A 27298-nucleotide genomic window follows, 5' to 3' on the forward strand; every position below is an offset into this window, starting at 1 on the left:
ATCCCCCATAAATACCATGTGTATAGTATAGATGTGAATCAGTATTTGTTGAATGATAATAGTTTGACATCTGTTACCTGAAAATTTATGTTTATGAAATGTATGAGCAGGTAGCCTTGTGCTGTATTGACCATCCCTCTTTTTTCTTTTTTGTTAGCATAGGATAAGAGGAAGATGGTAGTGATGAATTGAATAGAAAGGGTGAAATAAGCTGTACTTCCTGTCAAATTGGAGTCCCTGACGCACATAGCTAGAGTTTTTCTGTATATGCGACGGTCCCTAATTGTGATACCTGGTAATAAAGGATTTAGGTAATATGTGTCATTGCCCCTGGTCATAATAGTTGGAGAGATAACATGTCCTTGAACAGATGGGATTAGAGATCACGACATATATGAGAAAGGAGACATGATTTTTAGAGACTATGTTGGTGAAAGATGTGTCCCTGATCCTGGAAGCTAATTTAGAAAGGAATAGGGAGCCTAGGAATGTTTCTCATGTTATGAATAGAGTTGAATCCTGAAATGGGCTCCTGTATTTTGGGTGCAGCATGGTAAATCCTTTTAAACAATTTGAAGCATTTAAAAATAGACTCAAAGTTTCCATTCTTTATTTTAGTAACTTATAACCTTAAAAGTATCAGAAGCTTTTGAATGAAAGAAATAATTTACAATCAGCAAGTCTATTGATTCTTGGCCTCTTCTAGAAAAAGCATTGTATGCATCTGTGTCCAAGAAATTTTACAAAGTGATTGTATTTGGCTTCAGGTTCTGAAAAGTTTTATTAAGAAGACCTAACTTAAATCCAATGGGTAGAAATAGTTACAAGTCTATCAGTCTGACAGTCATAAAATTGTCATTGATGTAGTATTCCCTAAACAGATAATTTCCAGCTCTTACTGGCTTCTTCTTTCTTGAACTCATTAAGTAGATTTTCTTTTTGTCTTTTGTATGTGCATTTCATACTTACCTCCCTCTTTTCCTCTTATCACCCCTTGGCTGCATGTTAATCTTTAAAAATATTTAATTTTGGAACATAAGGGTAACTTTTTGGGGGTAATGATTTTTCTTGGAAAAGGTTATCCTCGTTAAGGAATTGACCAAGAGTTTTTCTAAGGGAGCAGTTAGTATATGATTATTTTGGGGGGCAATTTCTTTTTTAGTCCCAAGTAATAGAGATGTATAGAAGAGAAGGGAATTGTAAGATAAAAGAGAAGACTGTCTTTGTGTACATTCAATATTCATATCATCTAATAGTGAGCCAGTATCCTTCACTCTTATAGAAAACACAAAAGTTTTTAAGTAGCATTGAAAACAAACACAATTGAAGGAGTGTTTGGACGTGAATTTCAACAGCTTTTTTTTCTTCTATGTTTAGGAAATTCTGAGAACTTCTAGGTGCCATAGAATGCTTGGTTTAAGAAATTGTTAGCTGTGGATTGGTTAAATGCTAATGGAAAGATAATTCCCTGGCTGACCAGTTCATGCTGTACACTGAAAGGCTGACGGCTCCCGAGTCATGGCAGATGTGCAGAACCATAAATCACTTTTCTTTTCAAGGTTGTCTTTTGTTGTCAGAACACTTAGGATGATACAGAGATGGTGGAACAGACCTGAAAAAATAAAATGTTATTAAATATAATAGACTAGCACTTAAAAAATCTACAACCACCAAGGCCATTTCAGAAAACTATATGCCTTTATGAGACTGAAGTTGTAAAACTAAACAAAACAAAACAAAACAAAGCAGGTTGTTTTGGATATTTCTTTCTTATGTGATGGATCTTAGTGATAACCATGCATACTTGACAAAGATAGAGTAGAGATATTGTAGAATGTATGTGTGGTAAAGTCAGAATAGAGATTGAAGAAAAGATAAAATATGATATAGTGACAAAGAGTAACAAAATTAGGAGACCTGATTTTTATTTTAGACTCTAGAACTGACTTTTTCCCCATTAAATAAGTATTTATTAAATATGAACCATGTGCCAGGCACTATGCTAAGTGATGAGAACACAAACACAAAAAACAATAATCTCTGTCCTTAAGGAGCTTACATTCTCTTTTGGGTTCAATTATTAAACATTTATTTTCTCTTCCTACCAGCCTCACCTTCCCAAACCCCAATGAGGAAAAAAATACAAAACCCTTATGAAAAAATAAGTACAATCAAGCAAAACAAATTCTGTTACTGACCATGTCCAAAAATGTGTCTCATTCTACATATTAGTCTTTCTCCTCTTTGACATGACATTCTTCATCATTAGTCCTTTGGAATCATGATTTATCATTGTGTTATTCCTAGGTCTTAAGTCTTTCAGAACTTTATGTTTTCACATTATTGATGCTGTATTATAAATTATTTTCTTGGTTCTGCTCAGTTTACTCTTAACAGGTCTTTCTAGGTTTCTCTGAAACTTATTTTTTTCTCTTGTATTCATATACTATAATTGGTTAACATTCTTAAGTTGATAGCCATGTCTTTAGTTTTCACTTCTTTGCCACAATAAAGTTAAATCAAAAAGCATTAAGTGCCTACTTAAGTGACAGGCACTATGCTAAATACTGAGGATTATGAAGAAAGGGAAAAACAGTCACTGCCTTCAAGGAGCTCACATTCTAAGGAGATGCCATGTAAACAACCAGGTCCATGCAAGTTATATAGAAGATAACTTGGAGATAATCTTAGAATTAAAGCACTAGTTTTTGGGGGGCCCAGGAGGGGCTTCTTGCAGAAGGAGGGATTTTAGCTGAGACTTGAAAGAAACCAGAGAAGTCAAGAGGCAGAGATTAGAAGGAAAAGAATTCCAAGCATGAGGGTCAGCCATTGAAAATGCATAGTGGAGGTAGGTGGAGTATCTTCTGGGAGGAAGAGCAAGGAGGCCATTGTCACTGGATTATAGTATGCATGTTGGGGATTAAAGTGTAGGAGACTGGAAAAGTAGGAAGGGGCCAGATTATCAAGGGCCTAAAATCCAAGATCTTGGAGGTAATAGGAAGCCTCTGGAGTTTATTGAATGGGAGGGAGGGCGACATGGTCAGACCTGAGCTTTAGGAAGGTCATTTTGATAGCTGAGTGAAGGATGGACTAGAGCAGGGAGAGACTTGAGGTAGGGAGACCAAGTAGTAGACTATTGCCGTAGTCCAGGCATGAAGTTATGAGAGCCTGCCTGCACCATGGCGGGGACAGTGTCAGAGGAGAGAAGGGAGAGCATACAAGAGATGTTAGAAAGTAGAATCAAAAGTTCTTGGCAATAGATTATATATGGAAAGTGAGAGAGAGTGAGGAGTTGAGGATGGCATCTAGGTTAAGAGCCTGCATGACTAAAAAGGTGGTGGTACCTTCAACAGTAAAAAGAAAGGGAGAGGTGAGACTTTTGAGGGAAAGATAATAAATAGGTTCAGTTTTGGACCTGTTGAATTTAAGATTTCTATGGAACATCCAGTTTGAGATGCCCAATAGGCAGTTGGGGATGTAAAACTAGGGGTCAAGAGAGAGTTCTGAGAATCTTCTTCATATGGATGATTAAGAAACTGATGGGGTCTCCAAGTGAGAGAGTATAGAGGGAGGTGAAAAGAAGGTCCAGGACGGAGCCTTGGGAGGCTCTGTCAGTGTGATCTGGATGAAGACCAAGGAAAGGACACTGAGAGGGAATGGTTTGACAGGTAGGAGGAGAACCAGGAGAAAGCAGGGTCACAAAAACCTGGAGAAGGGAATATGAAGAAGGCGGTAACTTAAAAATTAAGAAATCTGCAACCACCAAGGCCATTTCATAATACTACATGCCTTTATGAGACTGAAATTGTAAAACTAGACAAAACAACAAAGAAAAAAATAGGTTGGTTTGGATATTCTTTCTTATGTGGTGGATACTAGTGATAACCACACATGCTTGATAATATCAAAGGCTGGCAAAAGATCAAGAAAGATGAGGCTTGAGAAAAGGTCATTAGGTTTGACAATTAAGAAATCATCCATTGGTAACTTTGAAGAGATCAGTTTCATCTTTGATCTGAAGCTAGACTGTTCAAATTTAAAAAGAGAGTGAGAGGAAAGGAAGTGGAGGTATTGATTTTAGATGGCCTTCTCAAGGAGTTTTTCTTCCAGAGAGATGAGAGACTATACAAGACAATAAGGAACTGGGATGAAGTGAGAGTTTTTTGAGGATGAGAGAGAGAGAGAGAGAGAGAAAGAGATGGGCATGCTTGTAGGCAGCATGGAAGCAGTGTGTATATGTGTGTGTACGTGTACACACACACACACACACACACACACACACACTAAAGATTAGTGAGAGAATGAGGATAATAGAGGGCCAGTCAGCTAGAGAGAATGGAAAGGATTCGGGTAAAAGGTACAAGACGAAGGGTTTTCCTTGACAGGAGAAGGGCTACTTTTTTCTGTGTGTTAGGGGTAAGATGTAAGATGAGGAGTGGAGAAGAGGGAACTCTCCAGGAATGGCCTCAGATTTTTCAGGGAAATATGAGGCAAGATTCTCAGCTGAGAGTAGGGGAAGGGGTCCATCCTATGGGTTTCAGAAAAGCCATAGTGGTGAGTGTGGTAGTTGTTGTTCTTCATTTTCAAAACGACCATGACATCAGGGAAATGATGACTTGACTTGCAGTTGACTTTGAGTGAGGGAGGGCTGTGCAAGGTCACTAGCCTCACTTTCTCCTCCAGAGCCATCTGGATCCAGTGACCAGAAATTCATCAGGATTACTGGAGATGACCCAGGATGCAATGGGAAAACCTGGCCCTTTTAGGCTTAGGCCTTTTCATGTATTCACTTAGAGTGAGGTAATGCCCATTCACTGAATAGACCTCTTAAAGAAGTGAGTCTAGGGATGGCCCCTTTAAATAGAATAAAAGAGAAAGAAAAAAATGAAGCTGGGAGAGGAAGATCCTCAGGGTTGCTGTTTCTAAGAGAAAGTTACCATTGACATTCACTCTAAGCCTGGAGGGCCCAAAATGCAGCCATTAAGGGAAGCTTGGGCAGGGACCTATTGTGATCCAACCTATGACCTACAGAGTGAACTGGGTTTAAGGTTTGTTCACTCTGAAGGAGTGTGGTAGCAAATTGGTTAGGGAGGTATAAAGTGATTGTCTTGCTGGTCAGGGCCTGGTTGAGCATGAGTAGTAGACTCATTCAACATAGCTTCATGCTTTTTTCCTAGCTACTTTTGGTATCACTTGTATAGTAATGAAGGCAGTGGATAGTGGTTGTTATCCAAGACTGGTGTTTATCAGGGCAAAGTTGATAATAGCATAAAAGGGCAAGAGACTACAGTGTAGGGGATAGTGCAGAGTGGGTTCATCAAAGTATCAAAATGAAAAACGCAAGAGAGTATAGCTAATATAGAAGTGATGGCCTGTGAAAGAACTAAGGGGTAGAAGCATTGGTTGTCACCGTGAAGACAAAGAATGATTTTAGGAGTTGGAAGTCAGAGGGGAAGATGAAATTCCAAAAATTATGGTCAGATAAAAGAATTTTCAGAGCTTGTGAATATAGAAATAGAACCCTTATGCTTGATGGCAAGATCAGTAGGATGACTATCTCTTTGTACTTGGGGTGCAGTGGAGGAGAAAGTCATAGGAAAAGAGTAAATTGAGAAACTGGAATGATAGCATGTTTGAAGAAATACATATACATGTAGGTATATTGGTATGTATGTATGTATGCATGTATGTATGTATATTGTCAAAGATGCCTAGTATGGGGGCTGGAGTTAGCAAAAAGAAAAAGACTGTGATCCACCCACTGAATATACTGAGATGGAAGGAAAGTATCCTATGGATTGGTAAATAATAGCTACAATAACCTTGACTGAGTGATAAATATGTATTGAATGAACCTTAAAGGAGAAGTTACTGAGTGATAGTGTTAGAGAGTCTGGGACTGGCAATAGGGAGCAAGGAGTATTCCAAATCCCCCACTATGACCAATGTTTCAGGAGGTATGAGTGAAAGTACCACCAGGGCTGAAAAAGGTGGCCAGTGATGCCATGTCATCAGGAAAGAGCCAGTGAGTGAAAAGATATAGGAAAAGTGAAGAAGGAAAAGGTTTAATAAAAAAGCAAGTTTGTTACCTATGGAACAGCATCCTAGAGAGCATAGTGGAAGGGTGGATAGGGCAAATCTGGTATGGGCTGTGGGAAGGATTGTTGATGGGCAATGAAAAGAAGAGAGTAGGCAATGGGGATGTGGAAGGGAGTTTGTACAGGGATACAAGGTGGGTTCCAAGTAAGTGGGCTATGGAGAGTGGTTGGGTGGGAGTATGCTAACCATAAAACAGTGAGTTCAGGCAGATTATCATTCCCCAGGGAGGCAGCTCATTTGGTGTGGAGGTGAGAGATTCCAGAGGGTGGGCTAATAGTGGGGAGTGTACAGTGTGTCTGTGACTTCTCACAGTTTGGAGAGTCTCACCAATCACTGATTTGATGTTAGGGTAAAGTCTTCTCAGGGTGCCGGACAATCCAGTGCAATAAATGTTTATTAAGCACTGCTATGTGCCAGGCACTCTGCAAAGTCCTGGGGACACAATAAAAAAACAGTCCCTGCCCTCAAGGAGCTTATGGTCTAATGGGGAGGGAGACAGCACATAAAAGAAGGCAGTCAGTGTGCAGGTGGAAAATGATCACTATGTGCCTATATGGGGGTAAGGCAGCCAACGTGGAGCTGGAGCAGACTGGAGTGTGCTAGGAGGAAAGCAAACAGTGTGACCGAGACATTGGATAATGACATGGTGCTGGATGGGCCAGGCAGCCAGTGTGGACTTGGAGTAGATAAGACAAAAAGAGTGGCTCTAAATATTTTCATACATATAGAACCTCTTATTCTTTCTTTTGTCTCTTTGGTGTGTAGGTCTAGGAGTAATATTGCTGGGTTAAAGGGCATGTACACTTCAGTCACTTTTTGGACATAATTCTAGTTTATTCTCCAGAATGGCTGTATCAATTCACAACTCCACCAAATATGCTTGTTTTCTTGAGGCGCCCCAAAGTTCATCATTTCTTTTTTGTCAGCTTTACCAATTTGATGGCTATGAGGTAGAACTGAAGGCTTACTTTAATTTGCATTTGAATAAATTCCTTTAATATACCTTTAATAGAGAAATGCTGCAGAGATTTCTTTTCCAGTTGTTTCCTTTTTAATCTTAGCTACATTGGATTTGTGCAAAAAATATAATCAAAATTGTCTGTTTTATGTTCTGTTATGCTCACTATCTCTTGTTTGGTCATGAACTTTTCCTTTTCCACAGATCTGAAAGGCAGTTTTCTTCTCGTTCCTCTAATTTGTTTATGGTTTGACCTGTTATGTCTAGGTCAAGGGTAAGGAACCTGTGGCCTCAAAGCCCCATATGACCTCGAAGCTGCAGGTTCCCCACCCTTGGTCTAGATCAGGGCTTTCCAAAGGGCAGCATGCAGCCTGCCTACAAGCATAGAAATTTACATGAATGCTTTAGTAAATGAAGCTGAGCTACGCAGAGCTCTCACTAAAATGGTAAATCAGAATATATTGTCTATTGCTTCAATAAAAACCTAAGGTTGGACAGCCTTGGTCTAGATCATTCTATATCTCTTTGAACTTATCTTGGTATATGGTGTGAAATGTTCACCTAAATCTAATTCCTGCCAGACTGTTGTCCTGTTTTTTCAGCAGTTTTTTTTAATCAAATAGTGAGCCCATACCCCTGTACCCTGTAATTCAGGTCTTTGGATTTATTGACTACTAGGTTCATTTCCTGCTAATTGACCTCAATTTTTAACTGGTACCAAATTATTTTGATGATTACTGCTTTGTAGAATAGTTTGAGATGTAGTACTGCCAGGCTTTCTTTCTCTCCACTTTTTTTCCCATTATTTCCTTTCAGATTTTTGACCTTTTGTTACTCTAGATGAATTTTGTTATTATTTTTTGTAGTTTTTTTAAAAAGTAATTTATTGGTAGTTTGGTGTGAAACTGAACAAGTAAATTATTTTGGTAGTATTGTCATTTTTATTGCATTGGTTTAGCCTAACTTTGTGCAATTAATATTTCTCCAATTTAGTTGTCTCTTTATTATTGTAAACAATGTTTTATAGCTATATCCATATAATTTCTGTGTGATTTTTGGTAAGTGAACTTTCTAATATTTTATGCATTCTGTACTTATTTTAAATGGAATTTCTCTTTGTATCTCATTACTAGTTTTTATTATGTATCATATATCGTATTATATATTACAATATGCATATCATTAGAAATACTGATTATTTCTGTGACTATTTCATATTACGCAACTTTACTGAGGTTATTTTTTCAGTTAAGTTTTTGATTGACTCTCTAGAGTTCTTTAAATATACCATCGTATCATCTGAAAAATTTATTTTGTTTCTTCGTTGTCTATACTTATTTGCCATTTTTTCCCTCCTACTTATTCCTATAGGTAGTATTTCTAGCATTGTCTCAAATAGAAGTGGTGACAGTGGACATTCTTACTTTGCCCCTGACCTAATTGGAAAGTTTTTTATTTCATATAATTCTGGCCTTGACTACTTTGCCGTGTTAAGGAAAAGCCCATTTTATTTTTGTTTTCTAGTGTTTTATACACACACACACACACACATACACACACACACACATATATATATATATATATATATATATATATAATTTTGTAAAAAAAAGCCTTTTCTGCATGTGTTGACATAATCACATGATTTTGATTGTTCTTGCCATTAATGTAGTTGGTTATATTTACAATTTTCCCAATAATGAAACAACCTTGCATTCTTGGTATAATTTCAACCTGGCTTTAGTGTATGATCTTAGTGATGTTAATAGAACCTTTCTACTAATATTTTCATTAACATCTTTGCATTGTTGTTCATTAACGAAATCGGTTTATAGTTTTCTTTCTCTGTTCTGGCTCTCCAAAATGATATTTGTTTCATTGAAGGAATTTGGTAGGAGTCCTTATTTAAAATTTTTTTCAATTAGTTGCATAATATTGAAATTGTTTTTCTAATGTTCGATAGAATTAACTTTTGAATCCATTTGGTCTTATAGGTTTTTTCCCTTGGGAGTAAATTTATGGCATATTCAATTCATTTTTCTGAAATTAAGTTTAAATTCTTTGCTCTTGTTCTTTTAATTTGAGTATTTTGTATTTTTAAATAAATATTTATCTCTTATTTAAGTTGTCAGTTTTGTTGGCCTGTAGTTGGGTAAAATATTTTCTGATATTCTTTCTTCATTTGTTGTGAATTCTTTTTTCTTTTTTTCTTCCTTTTTAATCAAGTTAGTTACCAGTTTATTCATGGCTTAAAAAGAAACACTAGTGCCTAATTTTATTTATTCATTTTGATTTTCAATTTGTTAATCTCTTCTTTGATTTTCAAGATTTCTTTTTTGCTTTTTATTTGGAGTTTTTTAATTTGTTGGGTTTTTTGTTCCATTACCAATTATTTTTTCTCTTTGTTGTAAGTTTTCCTCCATGAACTGCTTGGATTGCTTCCCCAAAATTTTTTATGTGGTCTTATTGTTGTCATTATCTTTAGTGAAAAGATGTATCATTTCTATGACTTGCAGCAACAATTAGGCTAGCAGCTGTTGTGGGGTGTAAGACCCAATAAGACCAGCAACGAGAGCTGCCAGCACAGGTTCTTTTGATCTGCTTTACTAAGTAAAGCAACATTAACAGGTTAACAATATTCTCTAGTAAATACAAACAAATTACAAATATGCACAATATAATACGACCAAATCACAATTCATAGTTACCAGAAAGCATCAACATCTGGGTTCATGAGCCAGGAGGCTCTTAGAGCCGCTGCCCAGAATTCCACGCCATTTTCTCGTGGTTGAGAGCCCCAAGGGAAGACGCCAATGTTTGGAGTTTATCTATTCTATTCAGGGTCAAAGGGCGTCACCCATGTCACTCACCCACGTGACCTAAAGCATCACAAACATGCATCTTAAACCCACATGGCCTAGACTTTCCCTTGAGGCAAGGAGGTCAGAAGTCCTGGTTTAATCAAAGAAACAAAGGCCAGACTCTTCAAGGGCACTTGATTAAATAAGTGCTAAAAGAGAAAACAATAAAAGAAAGTCCCACCTTAATTAACATTACACTTGTTCATTAATCCACTGGTTCTTTAGGATTAAGCTGTTTGTCTCCATTTGATTTTTAATTGTTTCTTCAGTGGCCATTTAGGGAATGTAATTTTTATTGAGTTGTGGTTTGTAAAGGATGTATTTAATATTACTACTTTTCTGAATTTGTTTATAAGATTTTTATGCCTTACATGTGGTAGGTTTTTGTAGAGGTGCCATAAACAGCTGTGAATATGCATAGTCCTTTTCCCCCATTCAACAGACACTAGGAGTCTATCCTATCTCATTTTTCTAAAATTCTATTAAAAGAAATCCTTAACTTCATTCTTTATTTTTTATTATATTTGTGTAGCTCTGTAAAGGGCATATTGGAGCCCTTCTTTATTATAGTTTTACTTTCTATTTCTTCTTATTGCACAGTTGACTTTGAGTAGTTCAGTGGATAAACAACTTAACACTTTTTTGTTTTCTTCTTTTTTGTAAAGAATAGCCTTAGCTTTCAAAGAAATCCTTGAATGAGAAGTCATTTCCAGATCAGTTATAAGTACCAATATTTGATAGCTCATGTAATATGAAACCATAGATTTAGAGCTGGAAGGGATCTTAGAGATCATCTAGTTCAGTCCCTTCCTTTTATGAGAAATTGAAGACCTGCACAATCTAGTCACATTCTCTGGGCCTGCTGCTATTGTTTTTCTTGTGTTTCTTTGTCACTCTTTTTATGTGCATTTCTTTGTATATTTATCCTTTTTTTGCACCTGGATCTCTCTTTTTGTACCTGACATCACCCGTCTCATAATATCTTCTTTCTCTTTTGCCCTTTGTCCTAGAATTCCTCTGACACAGGATCACACTCTGGAACTAAAAGGGACCTTAGAAACTATAGCCCAAGTTCTTCATTTTACTGATGGGGAAACTGAGGCTGAGTTGCCAAGTCACTCATCTCCTTTGCTGCATTATCATCTTTCCCTTTCACATTAAGACTCTGCCTGTCAGGACTCTGTCCTAGGCCTATTCTTTTCCTTTTAGGTTGTCTTTCTTGATGGCCTCATTACATTTTGTACCTTTACTCATTATTAATTGTGCCTTTGCAAAATAGTCTGTGCTTAATAAATGTTCATCGAGTTGATTTTAATTGCCCAGGTTTGTAGAATTAATAAGTAATGGAGCTGAGTTTCTAGCCCAAGTCATAAGAATTAGTGTTATTTCTACTCTACTGGGCTGTCCTGTTCCTGAAGGCTCTTGCTTTTGGGGATTAGATTCCTCACTTTCCCCTTTAGTGTAAGAATCTGAGGTAAAAGGAGAGGAAGAGAAAAAAGAACAAAGTAAAAAGTGCGTAGTAGAGAATGAAAGAAAACTTACAAGGAAGCAAAAAAAAGATAGTTCTCAACATGATGTGTAATATTTATCATACAGGCTTTCTTGAAATGAAAATTTATTGCTGTATGTTTTGAATCTTCTCTTATGTTCTGCTGTCCACATGACATGCTTTTTTTCCTTTTCTAACTTTGTATTTAAGTTTTAATATTTAGGTTTAGGATATGTTTCTTTTTCTTTTTTCTATTCTGTATTTGAGTTTTGGTGTTTGAATCTAAAAAAAAAAGAAAAAAAGAATCTAAGGTCAAATCCACTTGTTGAGTGGGTTTGAAGGGAAGGAAGTTCTTTTCTTACAGTCCTCACAGAGAACCATCCGTCCTCCTCCATCCTTCCTTTCCCCTCCACACCCACATCCACATTCACACTCACACCCATACTTTGGGCTAGGGCTCAGTAGACTTCTCTCCCTTGGCTTTCATAAAATATCACACACTTGCCCCCAGTTGCCTTGCACCATTTCTTCCCTCCTCCCCCTACTCCTCTTGGTGTGTTGTCTTGTTTTACTAGAACGTCAGTTTTTTTAAGGGCAGAGATTGTGTTTTTTTTGTAGTCTTTTTATCCTAGCACTTAGCAGAGTTCCTGACACATAGTAAGCACTTAATAAATGCTCATTCATTCATTTATTCCATACAGTGCCTACAGCTGACACTGTGTGTAGTATTCTTCCCTCTGGTGAGGGATGCAGGTCAGTATGTAAGTCAATTAGCATTTATTAAGCACCTACTGCTATGCGGTAGGCATTGTGTTAAACAATGGGGATATAAGAGAAGTGCAGAAGACACTCACTGCTTAGGAGCTCAGAGTCTAATGGAGGAGACAACATGTAAACAATTTGTAGAAATAATATATATCCAGGATAAATTGGAGGTAATCTCAGAGAGAAGGCAAATTAAGGATTTCTGAGAAAGCCTTCTTGTAGAAGAGGGGGGTCTTCAGAGGAGACTTAAAGAAGTGAAGGAAGCTGAGAGGCAGAGGTTTATTTCATTCCCTGTTCCTTCAGGATCTTAATTGGTTTTTCTGTTCAAAAGTTAAACTTGTGATTATTGTCATTGTGTATATTGTCCTCTTGGTTCTGTTTTATTTCATACCCTTCTCAATTTCTCATGTTTATCATTTCTTACTGCCAATAATATACCATCATATTCATATATGATTTTTTTCAGCCATTCTGCTATTAATGGGCACTCACTTTTTTGCTAGTTCTTTGCTATTATTGGAAACACTTCTATTAATATTTTGATATATATTGAACCTTTGTGTCTTTGACTTTTCTTGGGTATATACCCCAAAAGGCTTGCGAAGTCAAAGGTATGGGTTTGTTAGTCATTTTTCTTGCATAATTCCAAATAGAAATCCAGCATTGTTGGACTACTAAGTAGCTCTTCCAACAGTACATCAGCACATCTCCTTTCCTTTCGGTAGCCCTTCTACTGTTGATTTTTCTTGTCCTTTGTCATTTTTGCTAATTTGCATGGTGGGAAGTGAAATCTCAGTTGCTTTAATTTTTATATTTCTTACTACAAGTAATTTTGAACATGTTTTCATAGTTATTTATGGTTGGCAGGTCTTCTGAAAGTTGCCCATTTGTGTCATTTGACTCCTTAAGTATTGGGGATATATCTCTTGCTCTTGAAATATGACCATCCCATATTTTTTTTTATCATATACTTCTTTGATGACATCTATTTCTTCATCATTGTTTCTTATTTTTAGGTGTTTTAGCCTACTCACATCTACCAAGCACCTCTTCATTGTCCTCTGAGAGGTGCTAATTTTTAATTGTCTAGACTAGTGCCTATAGTGTTTCATAGCCATATAATCAAAATTAACATATAGCAATCAACAAAAAAAGATGAGCATTTGTTTAAGGGAGGAGTTTTGGGTCATAAAAGGAGCTTTGTAATTTCCCAAAGGTAATACAGCCTGTTTTCTTCCTGTTAATTCTAGGCCACTTGTCTATTAAAAATTTTTTTTTCTAATTACATGTAAAAATAATTTTTACCATTTGCTTTTTGAAATTTTGAGTTCTAAATTCTCTCCCTCCCTCTTCTCCTCCCCTTTCACTGAGAAAGCAAGTAGTTTGATATAGGTTATACATGTACAGGCATGCAAAACATTTACATATTAGTTATGTTGTGAAAGAAAACTCAGACCTCCCCCACCAAAAAAAAAACCCAAGAAAAATAACGCAAAAAAAAGTTTGCTTTGATCTGTATTCAGACTCTATCAATTCTTTCTCTGGAGGTGGATAGCATTTTTCATCATAAGTCCTGTGGAATTGTCATGGGTCATTGTATTGCTGAGAATAGCTAAGTCACTCACACTTGATCATTGTACAATATTGCTGTTACTGTGTACAATGTTCTCCTGGTTCTGCTCACTCCACTTTGCATCAGTTCATATAAGTCTTCACAGGTTTTTCTGAAAGCATCATGCTCATCATTTCTTATAGCACAATAGTATTCCATCACAATCATATACCACAGCTTGTCTAGTCATTCTCCAGTTGATGGGTATCCTCTTAATTTCCAATTCTTTACCACCAGAAAAAGAGCTATAAATAAATAAATATATATATAAATAAATATATATATAAATATATATATATACATTTTTTTTTGTACAAGTAGGTTCTTTCCCCCCCTTTTCTGGATCTTTTTGGATACAAACCTAGTAGTGATCTTGCTGGGTCAAAGAGCGTGTACAGTTTTATAGCCTTTTGGATATAGTTCCAAATTGTTCTCTAGAATGGTTGTATCAGTTCACAACTTTACCAACAATGTTTTACTGTCCCAGTTTTCCCACATCTTCAACATTCGTCATTTTCCTTTTCTGTCACGTAAGCCAATCTGATTGGTCTGGGGTGGTACCTCAGAGTTGTTTTAATTTGCATTTGTCTAATCAATAGTGATTTAAAGAATTTTTTTCATATGATTATAAATAGCTTTGATTGTCGGAGCACAGAGCCTGCAGTCTGGGGAGCAGCTAGCCTGGAGGCCTCCAACTCACAGTTTAAAGGTTTGAAACTCACCTTCCTGAACTTCCAGGAGCCATAATGGCTAGGTAAAATGGCTCATACCCCTCCCTTGAATAAACCCAGAGAATAAAACCTCAGGAGAAACAGAGGAGCCAGAAGGGGGGCTTCAGTAGGGAGAGAGGTCGGGGAGAGGGCTGTTCGTGTGGTGGCGGAAGGAGATTGGTGCAGGAAGAGAGGTGTCCCAGTAGCCCTAGCCTCAGCAGAACAAGGAGAGTAACTGAGCCCCAGGGGCTGGAGCTAACTAACGTCAACACCAGGATCCCAGACTGGGCTTTGCACAGCCAGGGGAAGTGGCAGACAACAACACAGACACCAGCTGAGACCACCCCTGCTGTAGAGCAGTCCTGGGGAAGGAGGAGACTCCCAGCAGGCAGACCACCACTCCCCCGCACCTCACAAAACCAGAGGCCATAGCACATAAAGCTAGATACCAACAGAAGAAACTTGGGACAGAGCCCCTTGAGCCTCAGAAACAGAGATCCACTTTAGAAACCAGGAGGGGAAAAAAAAAACACCATGAAAAAGAATTGTAAGAAGCTTTCAAAGACTTTTGACTCATATTATGGAGATAGGGAAGACCAGAATACCAATTCAGAAGAGGACAGCATGGATACTACACTCACATCTGAAATCTCAAAAGGGAAAGTGAACTGGTCTCCAGACCAAAAAGCATTCCTGGAAGAACTCAAGGAGGACTTTAAAAACCAAATTAGGGAGGTAAAAGAAAAAATGGAAGAAATTGAAAAAAAAATTCATTGAGGAAAACAAATCTTTAAAAGGTAAAATCGGGAAATTGGTTAAGGAAAATCAGAATATAAATGGATAAAATGTCTCATTGAAAAGTAAAATCAAGCAAATGGAAAAGGAGATAGAGAAGACAAAGGAAGAAAACAAAACATTAAAAATTAGAATTGGGCAAGTAGAAGCTAATAACTGTATGAGACATCAAGAATCAGTCAGATAAAATCTAAAAAATGACAAAATAGAAGAAAATGCGAAATATCTGATTGGAAAAACCACCAACCTGGAAAATAGATGCAGGAGAGACAATCCAAGAATTATTGTTCTACCTGAAGGCTATGATGGAAAAAAAAGAGCCTGGACAGTATCTTCCATGAAATCCTTAAAGAAAAGGAGGTCCTAGAACCAGAGGGTAAAACTGTCATTGAAAGAATCCATCGATCACCCCCAGAAAAAGATCCCAAATTGAAAACTCCAAGAAATATTATAGCCAAATTCCAGGACTACCAGGTCAAGGATAAAATATTGTAAGCAGCTAGAAAGAAACAATTCAGATATCATGGAAATACAGTCAGGATCACACGGGATCTTTCAGCTTCTACATTAAATGACAGGAGAAATTGGAATATGATATTCCAAAAGGCAAAGGAGCTTGGACTACAACCAAGAATCAACTACCCAGCAAAATTGGACATAATTTTCCAAGCAGGGAGATAGACATTCAATGAAATAAGGGAATTCCAGACTTCCTGATGAAAAGGCCAGAGCTCAATGGAAAATTTGGTCTCCAAATACAGAGCTCAAAAGATACATAAAAAGGTAAATGGGGGGAAAAACCCTAGTTAATCAATAAGGCTAATTAATTACATCCTTATATAGGATTATTTTGTTTTATACATGTTTGATATATGTGTGTGTGTGTGTGTGTGTGTGTGTGTATGTAAATCTTGAGAACAGTATGACAATTGAAAGGGATATTCATAGACCATGGATGTCAGTATAAAATAACCGACGTAATGATAAAAATATAATTATAGAGATATAAATGGATGGTTCTGGGAGAAGAGGTAAGGGGGTGGTAAAAAGGGGAAATTACATCACATGAAGAGACACAAAAACATATTGTAGTAGAGGGAAAGAAGGGAGGGACAAGAGCAATATCTGAGCTTTACTCTCATCGGATTTGGCTCAAGAAGGGAATAACATACCCTGATAAGTATAGAAATCTAACTTGTCCTACAGGCAGTAGGAGGGGAAAGGGGGAAAAAAAGGGAGGGGGCAGTCAGAAGGGAGGGAAGAAGTAGCAAGTGGAAAATGGGAAGATAAGGGAGGGGAATCAAGAGGGAGGGTAAACTGAGGAAGGCAGCGGTCAAAAGCAAAACTTTGTTGAGGAATGGAAGGGGAAAGGGAGAAATAAAAGCATGAATGGGGGGAAATAGGATGGAGGAAAAGGCACAGATAGTAATCATAACTGTGAATGTGAATGGGACGAATTCTCCCATTAAACGGAAATGGATAGCAGAATGGATTAAAAACCATAATCCTATGATATGCTGTTTACAAGAAACACGTTTGAAACAGGGGTATACACACAGGGTAAAGGTAAAAGGTTAGAGTAGAATATATTGTGCTTCAGCTAAAGTAAAAAAAAAGCAGGGGTAGCAATCTTAATCTCAGACAAAGGAAAAGCAAAGATAGATCTAATTAAAAGAAATAAGGAAGGACACTACATCCTGCTAAAAGGCACCATAAACAATGAAGCAATATCGTTGTTTAACATATATGCCCCAAGTGGTATGGCATGCAGATTCTTAGAGGAGAAGTTAAGGGAGTTACAGGAAGAAATAGACAGCAAAACTATAATAATGGGAGACCTCAACGTCCCCCTCTCTGAACTTGATAAATCTAACCTCAAAATAAAGAAGAAAGAAGTTAAGGAGGTGAACAGAATTTTAGAAAAGGTAGATATGATAGACCTCTGGAGAAAACTGGATGGGGATAAACAGAAATATACTTTTTTCTCATCGGTACATGGCACATACTCAAAAATTGACCATGTACTAGGGCATAAAAAACCTCGCAATCCAGTGCAGAAAGTCAGAAATAGTCAAAGCATACTTTTCAGATCACGATGCAATAAAAATTATTTGTAATAAAGAAACAGGGAAAAATAAGCTAAAAATAAATTGGAAACTAAATAATCTAGTTCCGAAGAATGAGTGGGCCAAAGAACAAATCATACAAACAATTAATAACTTCATTCAAGAGAATGACAACAATGAGACCACATACCAAAACTTATGGGATGCAGCAAAAGCAGTTCTTAGGGGAAGTTTTATATCTTTAAATGCTTACATGAATAAAATAGAGAAAAAGGAGATCAATGAATTGGGCATGCAACTGAAAAATCTAAAAAAGAACAAATTGAAAATCCCCAATTAAATACCAAATTAGAAATACTGAAAATCAAAGGAGAGGTTAATAAAATTGAAATCAAGAAAACTATTGAACTAATAAATAAAACCAAGAGATGGTTTTATGAAAAAAACAATAAAATTGATAAACCTTTGGTCAATTTGATTTAAGAAAAGCAAAAAGAAAATCAAATTACCACTATCCAAAATGAAAAGGGTGAATTCACCTCCAATGAAGAGGAAATTAAAACAATAATTAGGAGTTATTTTGCCCAATTGTATACCCATAAATTTGACAACCTTAAGTATATGGATGAATATCTACAAAAATATAAATTGCCCAGCTTAACAGAAGAGGAAGTAAAATTCCTAAATAACCCCATCTCAGAAAAAGAAATTGAACATGCCATCAATGAACTCCCTAGGAAAAAATCTCCAGGGCCAGATGGTTTTACATGTGAATTTTATCATACATTTAAAGAACAATTAATTCCTATACTTTATAGACTATTTGGGAAAATAGGTGAAGAAGGATTCCAACAAAATTCTTTTTTTTTTTTTTTTTTTTTTTTTTTTTGCTTTTTGGCGGGCAATTGCGGTTAAGTGAACCAAATTCTTTTTATGACACAAATATGGTACTAATACCCAAAGCAGGAAGAGTCAAAACAGAAAGAGAAAATTATAGACCAATTTCCCTAATGAATATTGATGCAAAAATTTTAAATAAAATATTAGTAAGAAGATTGCAGCAACTTATCATGAGAGTAATACACTATGACCAGGTAGGATTTATTCCAGGAATGCAAGGCTGGTTCAATATTATGAAAACTATCAGCATAATTGATCATATGAACAACAAAACTATCAGAAACCATATGATCATCTCAATAGATGCAGAAAAAGCCTTTGACAAAATACAACACCCATTCCTATTAAAAACACTAGAAAGCGTAGGAATAAATGGAGCCTTCCTTAAAATTATAAATAGCATCTACCTAAAACCATCAACAAGCATTATTTGTAATGGAGATAAGCTAGATGCATTCTCAGTAAGATCAGGGGTGAAACAAGGATGTCCATTATCACCCCTACTATTCAATTTGGTACTAGAAACGTTAGCTGTAGCAATAAGAGAAGAATAAGAAATTGAAGGAATTAGAATAGGCAAAGAAGAAACTAAATTATCACTTTTTACAGATGATATGATGATTTACTTAGAGAATCCTAGAGAATCAAGTAAAAAACTACTCGAAATAGTAAACAACTTTAGCAAAGCTGCAGGATATAAAATAAACCCACATAAATCCTCAGCATTCCTATACATTACTAGCAAAGCCCAACAGCAAGAGATAGAAAGACAAATTCAATTCAGAGTTACTGTAGACACTATGAAATATTTGGGAGTCTATCTGCCAAGACAAACCCAGGGCCTATATGAACATGATTATGAAACACTTTCCACGTGAATAAAGTCAGATCTAAATAAATGGAAAAATATCAGTTGCTCATGTTTAGGCTGAGCTAATATAATGAGAGTGACAATTTTACCTAAATTAATTTATTCAGTGCCATACCAATTGAACTACCAAAAAATTATTTTACAGAGCTGGATAAAATAATAACAAAATTCATCTGAAAGACCAAGAGATCTAGAATATCTAGGGTACTAATGAAAAGAAATGCTAGGGAAGGTGGCCTAGCCATACCAGATATTAAACTGTACTATAAAGCAGCAGTCATCAAAACTACCTGGTACTGGCTAAGAAATAGAGCTGTGGATCAGTGGAATAGGATAGGTACACAAGACACAGTACTCAATGACTATAGCAGTCTACTCTTTGATAAACCCAAAGAATCCAGCTTCTGGGCTAAGAATTCACTATTTCACAAAAACTGCTGGGAAAATTGGAAAATGGTAGGGCAGAACCTGGACATAGACCAATATCTTACACCATATACCAAAATAAAGTCAAAGTGGGTTCATGATTTAGGAATAAAGGCTGATACTATAAGCAATTTGGGAGAGCAAGGAATAGTTTACCTATCAGATCTATGGAAAAGAAAAGAATTCATGACACAACAAGAGATAGAGAGCATTACAAACTGCAAAATGGATAATTTTGATTATATTAAATTGAAATGTTTTTGTATAAAAAAAGCCAATGCAACAAAGATTAGGAGGGAAGCAGAAAATTGGGAGAAAATCTTTATAACCAGTGTCTCTGATAAAGGCCTCATCTCTAAAATATACAGGGAACTGAGCCAAATGTATAGGAATACAAGTCATTCCCCAATTGAGAAATGGTCAAAGGATGTGAACAGGCATTTTTCAGAGGAAGAAATTAAAGATATCTATAGGCATATGAAAAAATGCTCAAAATCACTACTGATTAGAGAAATGCAAATCAAAACAACTTTTAGATACCACATTTCTCCTGTCAGATTGGTTAAAATGACCAAACAGGAAAATGATAAATGCTGGAGAGGATGTGGGAAAATTGGAACATTGTTACATTGCTGGTGGAGTTGTGAACTGATCCAGCCATTCTGGAGAGCAATTTGGAACTATGCCCAAAGGGCTATAAAAATGTTCATACCCTTTGACCCAGCAATACCACTTCTAGGGTTGTATCCCAAAGAGATCACACAAGTGGGAAAAGAACCCATATCTAAAAAATATTTATAGTGGCTCTTTTTGTAGTAGCAAAGAATTGGAGATCAGGGGGATGCCCATCAATTGGGGAATGGCTGAAAAAGTTGTCGTATATGAAGGTAATGGAATACTATTGTGCTATAAGAAATGGGGAGATTACAGACTTCATAATAACCTGGAAAAACCTACATGATATAATGCTGAGTCAGAGGAGCGGAACCAAAAGAACATTATACATAACCACAGATATATGGATTCTGTGATGACTAACCCTGATAGACTTTGCTCTTCTCAGCAATACAAGGTTCAAAGACAACTCCAAAGGACTCATGATGGAGAGCGCTATCTACATCCAAAGAAAGAACTATGGAGTCTGAATGCAGGTTGAGGCACACTATATGCTCTCCGTTTTTTTCCCTTGGTTTTTCCTTTTTTTTTTTTTTTTGGTTTTGTTTATTCTTTCTCATTATTGATTCCATTGGTCATAATTCTTCTTTACAACTTGACTATTGTATAAATAAGTTCAATGTGGAGTTATATGTAGAAGATATATCGGATTCCATGCCATCTTGGGGGTGGGGGGAAGAAAATCTGGAACTCAAAATTATGTGGACCTGAGTGTTGTAAACGAAAAATAAAAAATCTTAATTATGAAAAAAATAAATAGCTTTGATTTCTTTGTCTGAAAACTGCCTGTTTATATCCTTTGATCATTTATCAATTGGGGAATGACTTGTATTCTTATAAATTTGACTTGGTATACTTTATATTTGAGAAATGAGAAATTTGCTGAAATTTTTTCACATTTATGGTTACTGTGTATTTCCCTCCATCCTATATTTCCCTATTTGTCTTTTTTCTCCTTTTGCCTTGTCCTTCCTCCAAAGTGTTTTGCTTCTGCCACTGCCTCCCCCAATCTGCCCTTCTATCAACATCTTACCCTTTTTTATCCCCTTCCCTGTAAGGTAAGATAGATTTCTATACCCAACTCATTGAGGAAATTCCTATGAAAGTAAGGTTCAAGTGTTATTTGCTGCCAGAACACCCCCTCCCCCAGTCTTTCCCAGTCCCCCCCCCATCCAGTTTCCCCCTCCACTGTAAAAGTTCTTTTGTACCTCTTTTATGTGAGATGATTTATACCATTTTACCTCTTCCCTCTTCTCCCAGTGTATCCCTCTTTCTCCTGAATTTTATTTTGTTATCTGTCCCATCACAGTCAGCTCACACTTGTGCCCTCTGTCTATATAGATTCCTTCTAACTTCCCTAATAGTGATAACATTGTTAGGAGTTACAAGTGTCATCTTCTCATGTAGGAATGTAAACAGTGTAACCTTATTGAATCTCTTATGATTTCTCTTTCCTCTTTACCCTTTTATCCTTCTCTTGAGTCTTAAATTTGAAAGTCTGATTTTTCTATTCAGCTCCGGTCTTTTCATCAGGAATGCTTGAAAGTCCTCTGTTTCATTAAATGTCCTCCCCTGAAGGGTTAACTCAGTTTTTCTGGGTAGGCGATTCTTGGTGGTAATCCTAGTTTCTTTGCTCCCAGAATATCGTATTCCAAGCTCTTTGATCCTTTGCTATAGAAACTGCTAAATCTTGTATGATCCTGGCTATGGCACCACAATATTTCAATTCTTTCTGGCTGCTTGTAGTATTTTATCCTTTACCTGAGAGCTCTGGAATTTGGCTATGATATTACTGAAAGATTTCATTTTGGGATCTCTTTCAGGAAGTGATTGATGGATTCTTTCAGTTTCTATTTTTCCTTCTGGTTCTAGGATATCAGGACAGTTTTCCATAATAATTCTTGAAATATGATGTCTGGGCTCTTTTGTTTTTATCTTGGCTTTCAGGTAGTCCAATAATTCCTAAATTATCTCTCCTTGATTTATTTTCCAGGTCAGTAGCTTTTTCAGTGAGATATTTTACATTGTCATCTATTTTTTCTTTCTTTTGATTTTGTTTTATTGTTGATGTCTCATGGAATTATTAGGTTCTACTTTCCACTTCTCATTTTTAAGGAATTATTTTCTTCGGTGACCTTTTGGACCTTCTTTTCCATTTGACCGATTTTACTTTTTAATGAGTTATTTTCTTCGGTGAATTTTTGTATATCTTTTCACATTTGGCCAATTCTGCTTTTTAAGGAGTTCTTTCCTTCAGTGAATTTTTATACATCTTTTCTCATTTGGCCAGTTCTGCTTTTTAAAGAGTACTTCTCTTTAGTGGGTTTTTGTGGCTTTTTTTTTTCCAATTTGGCCTACTCTATTTTTAAAGAGTTCTTTTCTCCAGTGGATTTTTGTACCTATTTTACTGTTGGCCTATTTTGTTATTTTCTTCAATATTTTTATGTGCTCCACTTACCAGGCTGTTGACTCTTTTTCATGATTTTCTTCCATCATTCTCATTTCTTTTTCCAGTTTTTCCTCTACCTCTTGTATTTGATTTTCAAAATGCTTTTTGAGCTCTTCTAGGAAGTCTTTTTTTGGGTCCGAGACCAATTTACATTTTTTTAAGTCATTGGATGTAGTGGTTTTGACTTTGTTGTTTTCTCCTGAGTTTGTGTTTTGATCTTCCCTGTCACCATGGTAACCTTTTATGGTCAGATTCTGTTCTTCTTTTTTTTTTTTTTTTGGTGGTTTGCTCATTTTCCCAGTCTATCTCTTGACTTTTAATCTTATGTGAAAGTTGAACTCTGCTCCTGGGGGTTGAGGGGGCACTGCTCCAAGCTTCAGGTTTTTTATGCTGCTGTTTTTAGACCACTGGTTCTGGAGGTCTATAAATTTTTAGCTACTATAAGGTGATATGATCTAAGGAGAGGTGTGGTCACTGCCCTTCTGGCCTTTGCTCTGGTTTATAAGCAACCACAAGCATTCTTTTCTGCCCTGACACTGTGACCAGGGTCCCTGGCAACATGTTGTAGTGTGCTAATGCTCTTTCTTACCCTGCGACTATGACCTGGAACTGTGTATGGGCAGTGTGACACAATCCTGTGCCCAGTGTTAGCAAAGGATATCCTTAATCTCCTTCATACCAGTTGTCTAACCCCCTTACTGTCTGTGGGCTAAGAGTTCTGGAAGTCATTGCTGCCAATTCAATCACCCCCAAGGCCTGCTGCTGCTTTGTCAGGGTGAGGCCTGTGTTGGACTGCTCTGCATCCTGACCCCAATGAGACCTTGTTGTCTTGGGTTGGAAAATTGTTTCACCCTGACCTTTTTTTGTTTCTGTGGCTCTAAAATTTGTGTTGAGGTATTATTTTAATGTTGTTTGGAGGGGCATTTGGGAGAGCTTAGGTGAATCGCTGCCTTTACTTTGTCATTTTGGTTTGCCTCCCTACTTGTCTATTCTTGATGTCTGTGTAATAAACATGGACACATAGACCCACACAGACACAAACACATAGAGACACACACACACATACACGGACACTTTTTAAATGCCAATATTCAGATCAACAAACATTAAGTATGATAATGCTAAAATATTATAATTATCCAATCTCATTATATATTTACATTTATGCACATATTTGAGAAATAGTAAAATAACTTAAAAATAAATTAATTTTACATCATTTTCTGCATGGAAAAATATGGTAAAATGAAAAGATCACTGGGTTTTGAATCACAAGATCTGGATTCTTCCTCCATTTTGTTTTTCCTCTGTAGATGGTTACACCAAACTTCTGTGAGGTAATGGATTTTACCTTGTCTTCCAAGCCATGATGTTTACCAGCATAACGCCATCTGCAAACAGAAGTATTTGGAAGACCCCACACTCTGTAGCAGGGTTCTGCACAGAGTTCTGTGAACTTGTTTACAAAATGTTTTTTGATAACTATTTCAGTACAGTTGGTGGGTTCTTAGTTCTTTGATTCTGTTGAAAATTATTTATTATCTGTAAAGTGTTAGCAGCAGGTGGTAATATTTAATATTTGTTATTTATATAATCTGATTTGTTTTTGAAGCACTCTATAATAATTTAATTTTCACAGACAAGTTAGAATGATTGTGTCCATTTTTCGTACAGAAATGAAACCATATATTTTGAGTTTTGCAAATTCAGTTCCCAAGTTAAAGCAAGAAACAAATAGACACTTCAATGGTTATTTGAGGAGAGGGTTGGATACACAATGTCCAAAATCCATCTATTTCAGTTCCAAAAGTCTCTAATTCTATGAATTATCATTAATTAGAAGATAATGATAAAAATCGTTGGGTCTAGAGTAAAAGAGCAGTACCAGTATTATGGAAAAAATTGGGTATGTGGCAAAGAAAAGGAAACATCAAAAAGAGATTACTTACAAAAAGGAGAAATGACCCAAATATGTGTGGCGAATAACATTGAAATTCAAGAGCCTCTTTCTAAATGTATGAGCTTGAGCAAATCATCCATTAGATTGTGAGTTCTTGAAGTCAACGAGTTTTTTTTTTGATTTTCTTTGTATTTTTAGCACTTAACATAATGCCTGCACATAGAAGCACTTAATAAATCTTTTTGACTTGACTTAACCTAACCTCTCTAGGCCTCAGTTTACCTCATCTGTAAAATGAGGCATTCACACAAGGTCTCTTCCTGCTCTTAATGTGATCCTCTGACAATATTTCTTTGAAGATTAAGTGGTTTAAAAAAAGTTTGCTCTTCATAATAGAAAGAAGTTTATTTTGGGATTTGTTTTTGAGGGAGAAATAAAGTTGGAAAAAATTTGTTTATTTCTATCTACAGAAAGACTTCAAGTATCTATGTTGAAAATAATTTATGTATGATAGGTACCTAGGGAAATTTGAGTTACTCTGTATAATATTGCCAACACTACATATATTTAGTAATGGGAGGGAGGCATAATCTAAATAAAAATACTTGAAACTCATCTCATTTCGTTCCTTAATTTCAGTCTGCTCATTAATTTTGAGTTGATTTTTCTTTCTGGTAGAAATGGGTAAAATTATTAGTCAAGTAAGTGGAAATTAGGTTCATCTTAAAACTAGTTAATCTAGAATTTACTATATCATAGCACAAGTTGTACCCATTTTCTTTATTATATCTTAGGTGAGTCAAGCCCCACTCGTCGAGAAGCAGTGAAGAAACGGACAGCAGAGTATCTAATGCGTGCTGAGCAGCTCTCTAGTTTTTATTTAAAACCACATCTTGGTGATGGAGCATCATCCCAGGTATAGTTTTTATTTCTTTCTCTAAAATCGGGTGAAGTGGAAGTTTAATTTGTTTTGTACTATGTTTACTTTTCTTGGATTTTCTTAGGTGCTTTTGATCAGTCTTGTTTTATATATGTGTAAGGGACTTTACCAAGTATCCTATGAAATGATGTCTCTCATTTTCTTTGACTACATGATGAAAATAACTCTTTCATCTTTTTATTCCTCTTTCTAAGGGGGACCCATTTAATTTAATTTTAATTTAACTTTTTTGTCTTCTGGCTTTGCCATTTTTTTTCTTTTTTTTTTGAGGGAGGAAGGCAGGGCAATTGGGGTTAAGTGACTTGCCCAAGGTCACACAGCTAGTAAGTATGTTAAGTGTCTGAGGCTGGATTTGAACTCAGGTCCTCCTGACTCCAGGGCCAGTGCTCTACTCACTGTACCACCTAGCTGCCCCATGGCTTTGCCATTCTATCTAATTTTGTGTCATTTGCAAAGTTGAAAAGCAAAATTGATGTATGTGCTTTCAATTCCTTTATCCAAATCATTAATAATAATAGTGAGTATGGATCCTAAGCTGAAAACACATATAAGGCAAAAGACACTTTGCATATAATTTTATAAAATCATCAGGTTGCTAAAATTATTTTTCTACCTGTCTCTGCACACATTTATTACTAATCTCCAGTTATGCTGCCTACGCTACATTTCCCTTTTGTTAATTTAACTCAATATTTATTGACGAATTCCAAGGTTTACGTTAGATTCCACCTGTTATTAGAGATAGTACAAAGTCTAACTTAGAGCAAGTACTTCACATTTCCTCTCAAACATAGGTTCTAATGGAAACCAAATAGACTGGCAGAGTTATACTTGATCAAGCTAGCACTAGGAGATTAGGACAAAAAATTTTATTTCTGGGAATTTTGACTCAATTGTCTTTTACAAGTAGGGTGTCTTAATGATCTGAAAATTGGGGAGGTCCTCTTTAGAGAAGGGAGAGTTAGTAGTTTTGTGCATGCAGAAAGTCAAGTAAGATTTCACAAAGGAGCAGTGCCATAATTACAGAAAATACACAAGCAAAACTGAAATAATGACATAAATATTGAAGAGGTCTGTAATAAAGGAACGATCAGAGTAGAGTACAGGATGGTTATTTCAGGAAAGCTTCCCAGAAGAGGTAAGCTGTGAGTCAGCTCTGGAAAGGGTGAAGAGCATAGGTTGATGGAGAAGAGAAGGGAGAGCTTTCCCAATAAGGAGAGTGGCACTGCAGCAACAACAAATGAAATGAAGGTTGACTTAGGGTGAAAAGGGCATGTTGGGGTCAATGAGAGATGAGTTTGGAAGATGGTAGAAGAGGGGCAGCAGTAGGATGAGAGGGTTTGCTATGCTAGGAATTGGGGACCTATAGTAGGATTTTTTTTTTTAGGAGAAAAGCGATAAGATGAATTTCCTTTATAGTCATCACTTAGTTTTCGTTACTTGTTCAGATATTTTTCAGTCATATTCTACTCTTTGTGGCCCCATTTGGCATTTTCTTGGCAAAGATACTGGAGTGCTTTGCCATTTCCTTCTCCAGCTCATTTTACAAATGAAGTAACTGGGACAAACAGGGTTAAGTGACTTGCCCAGGGTCACACAGCTAGTAGGTGAGGCCAGATTTGAACTCAAGAAGATGAGTCTTCCTTACTCCAGGCCTAGAACTTTATCCACTGTACCATCCAGCTGCCCTATTTCTTTAGACCCTCCTGTCTAATTTTCTTTTGAACTTATTCTTTTTTCTTCAGGTCTTAATGGCCACAGTTGTTTTCATAGGTGAACAAG

The 27298-nt window shown here is 36.4% G+C and overlaps 1 protein-coding gene across 2 annotated transcripts in view; it reads left to right on the forward strand.

Moving 5' to 3' along the window:
- The window catches only part of RPS6KC1 (ribosomal protein S6 kinase C1), a 214433-nt gene that overhangs the window by 90765 nt on the left and 96370 nt on the right, over positions 1–27298 (forward strand). For both annotated transcript variants that reach the window (XM_036756298.1, XM_036756299.1), the window contains one exon: positions 25371–25492. In XM_036756298.1, the coding sequence (XP_036612193.1) occupies positions 25371–25492 (122 nt within the window). The remainder of the gene's footprint in view (positions 1–25370; positions 25493–27298) is intronic.

Source organism: Trichosurus vulpecula, chromosome 4 (genome assembly GCF_011100635.1).
Source record: "Trichosurus vulpecula isolate mTriVul1 chromosome 4, mTriVul1.pri, whole genome shotgun sequence".
Lineage (NCBI taxonomy): Eukaryota > Metazoa > Chordata > Mammalia > Diprotodontia > Phalangeridae > Trichosurus > Trichosurus vulpecula.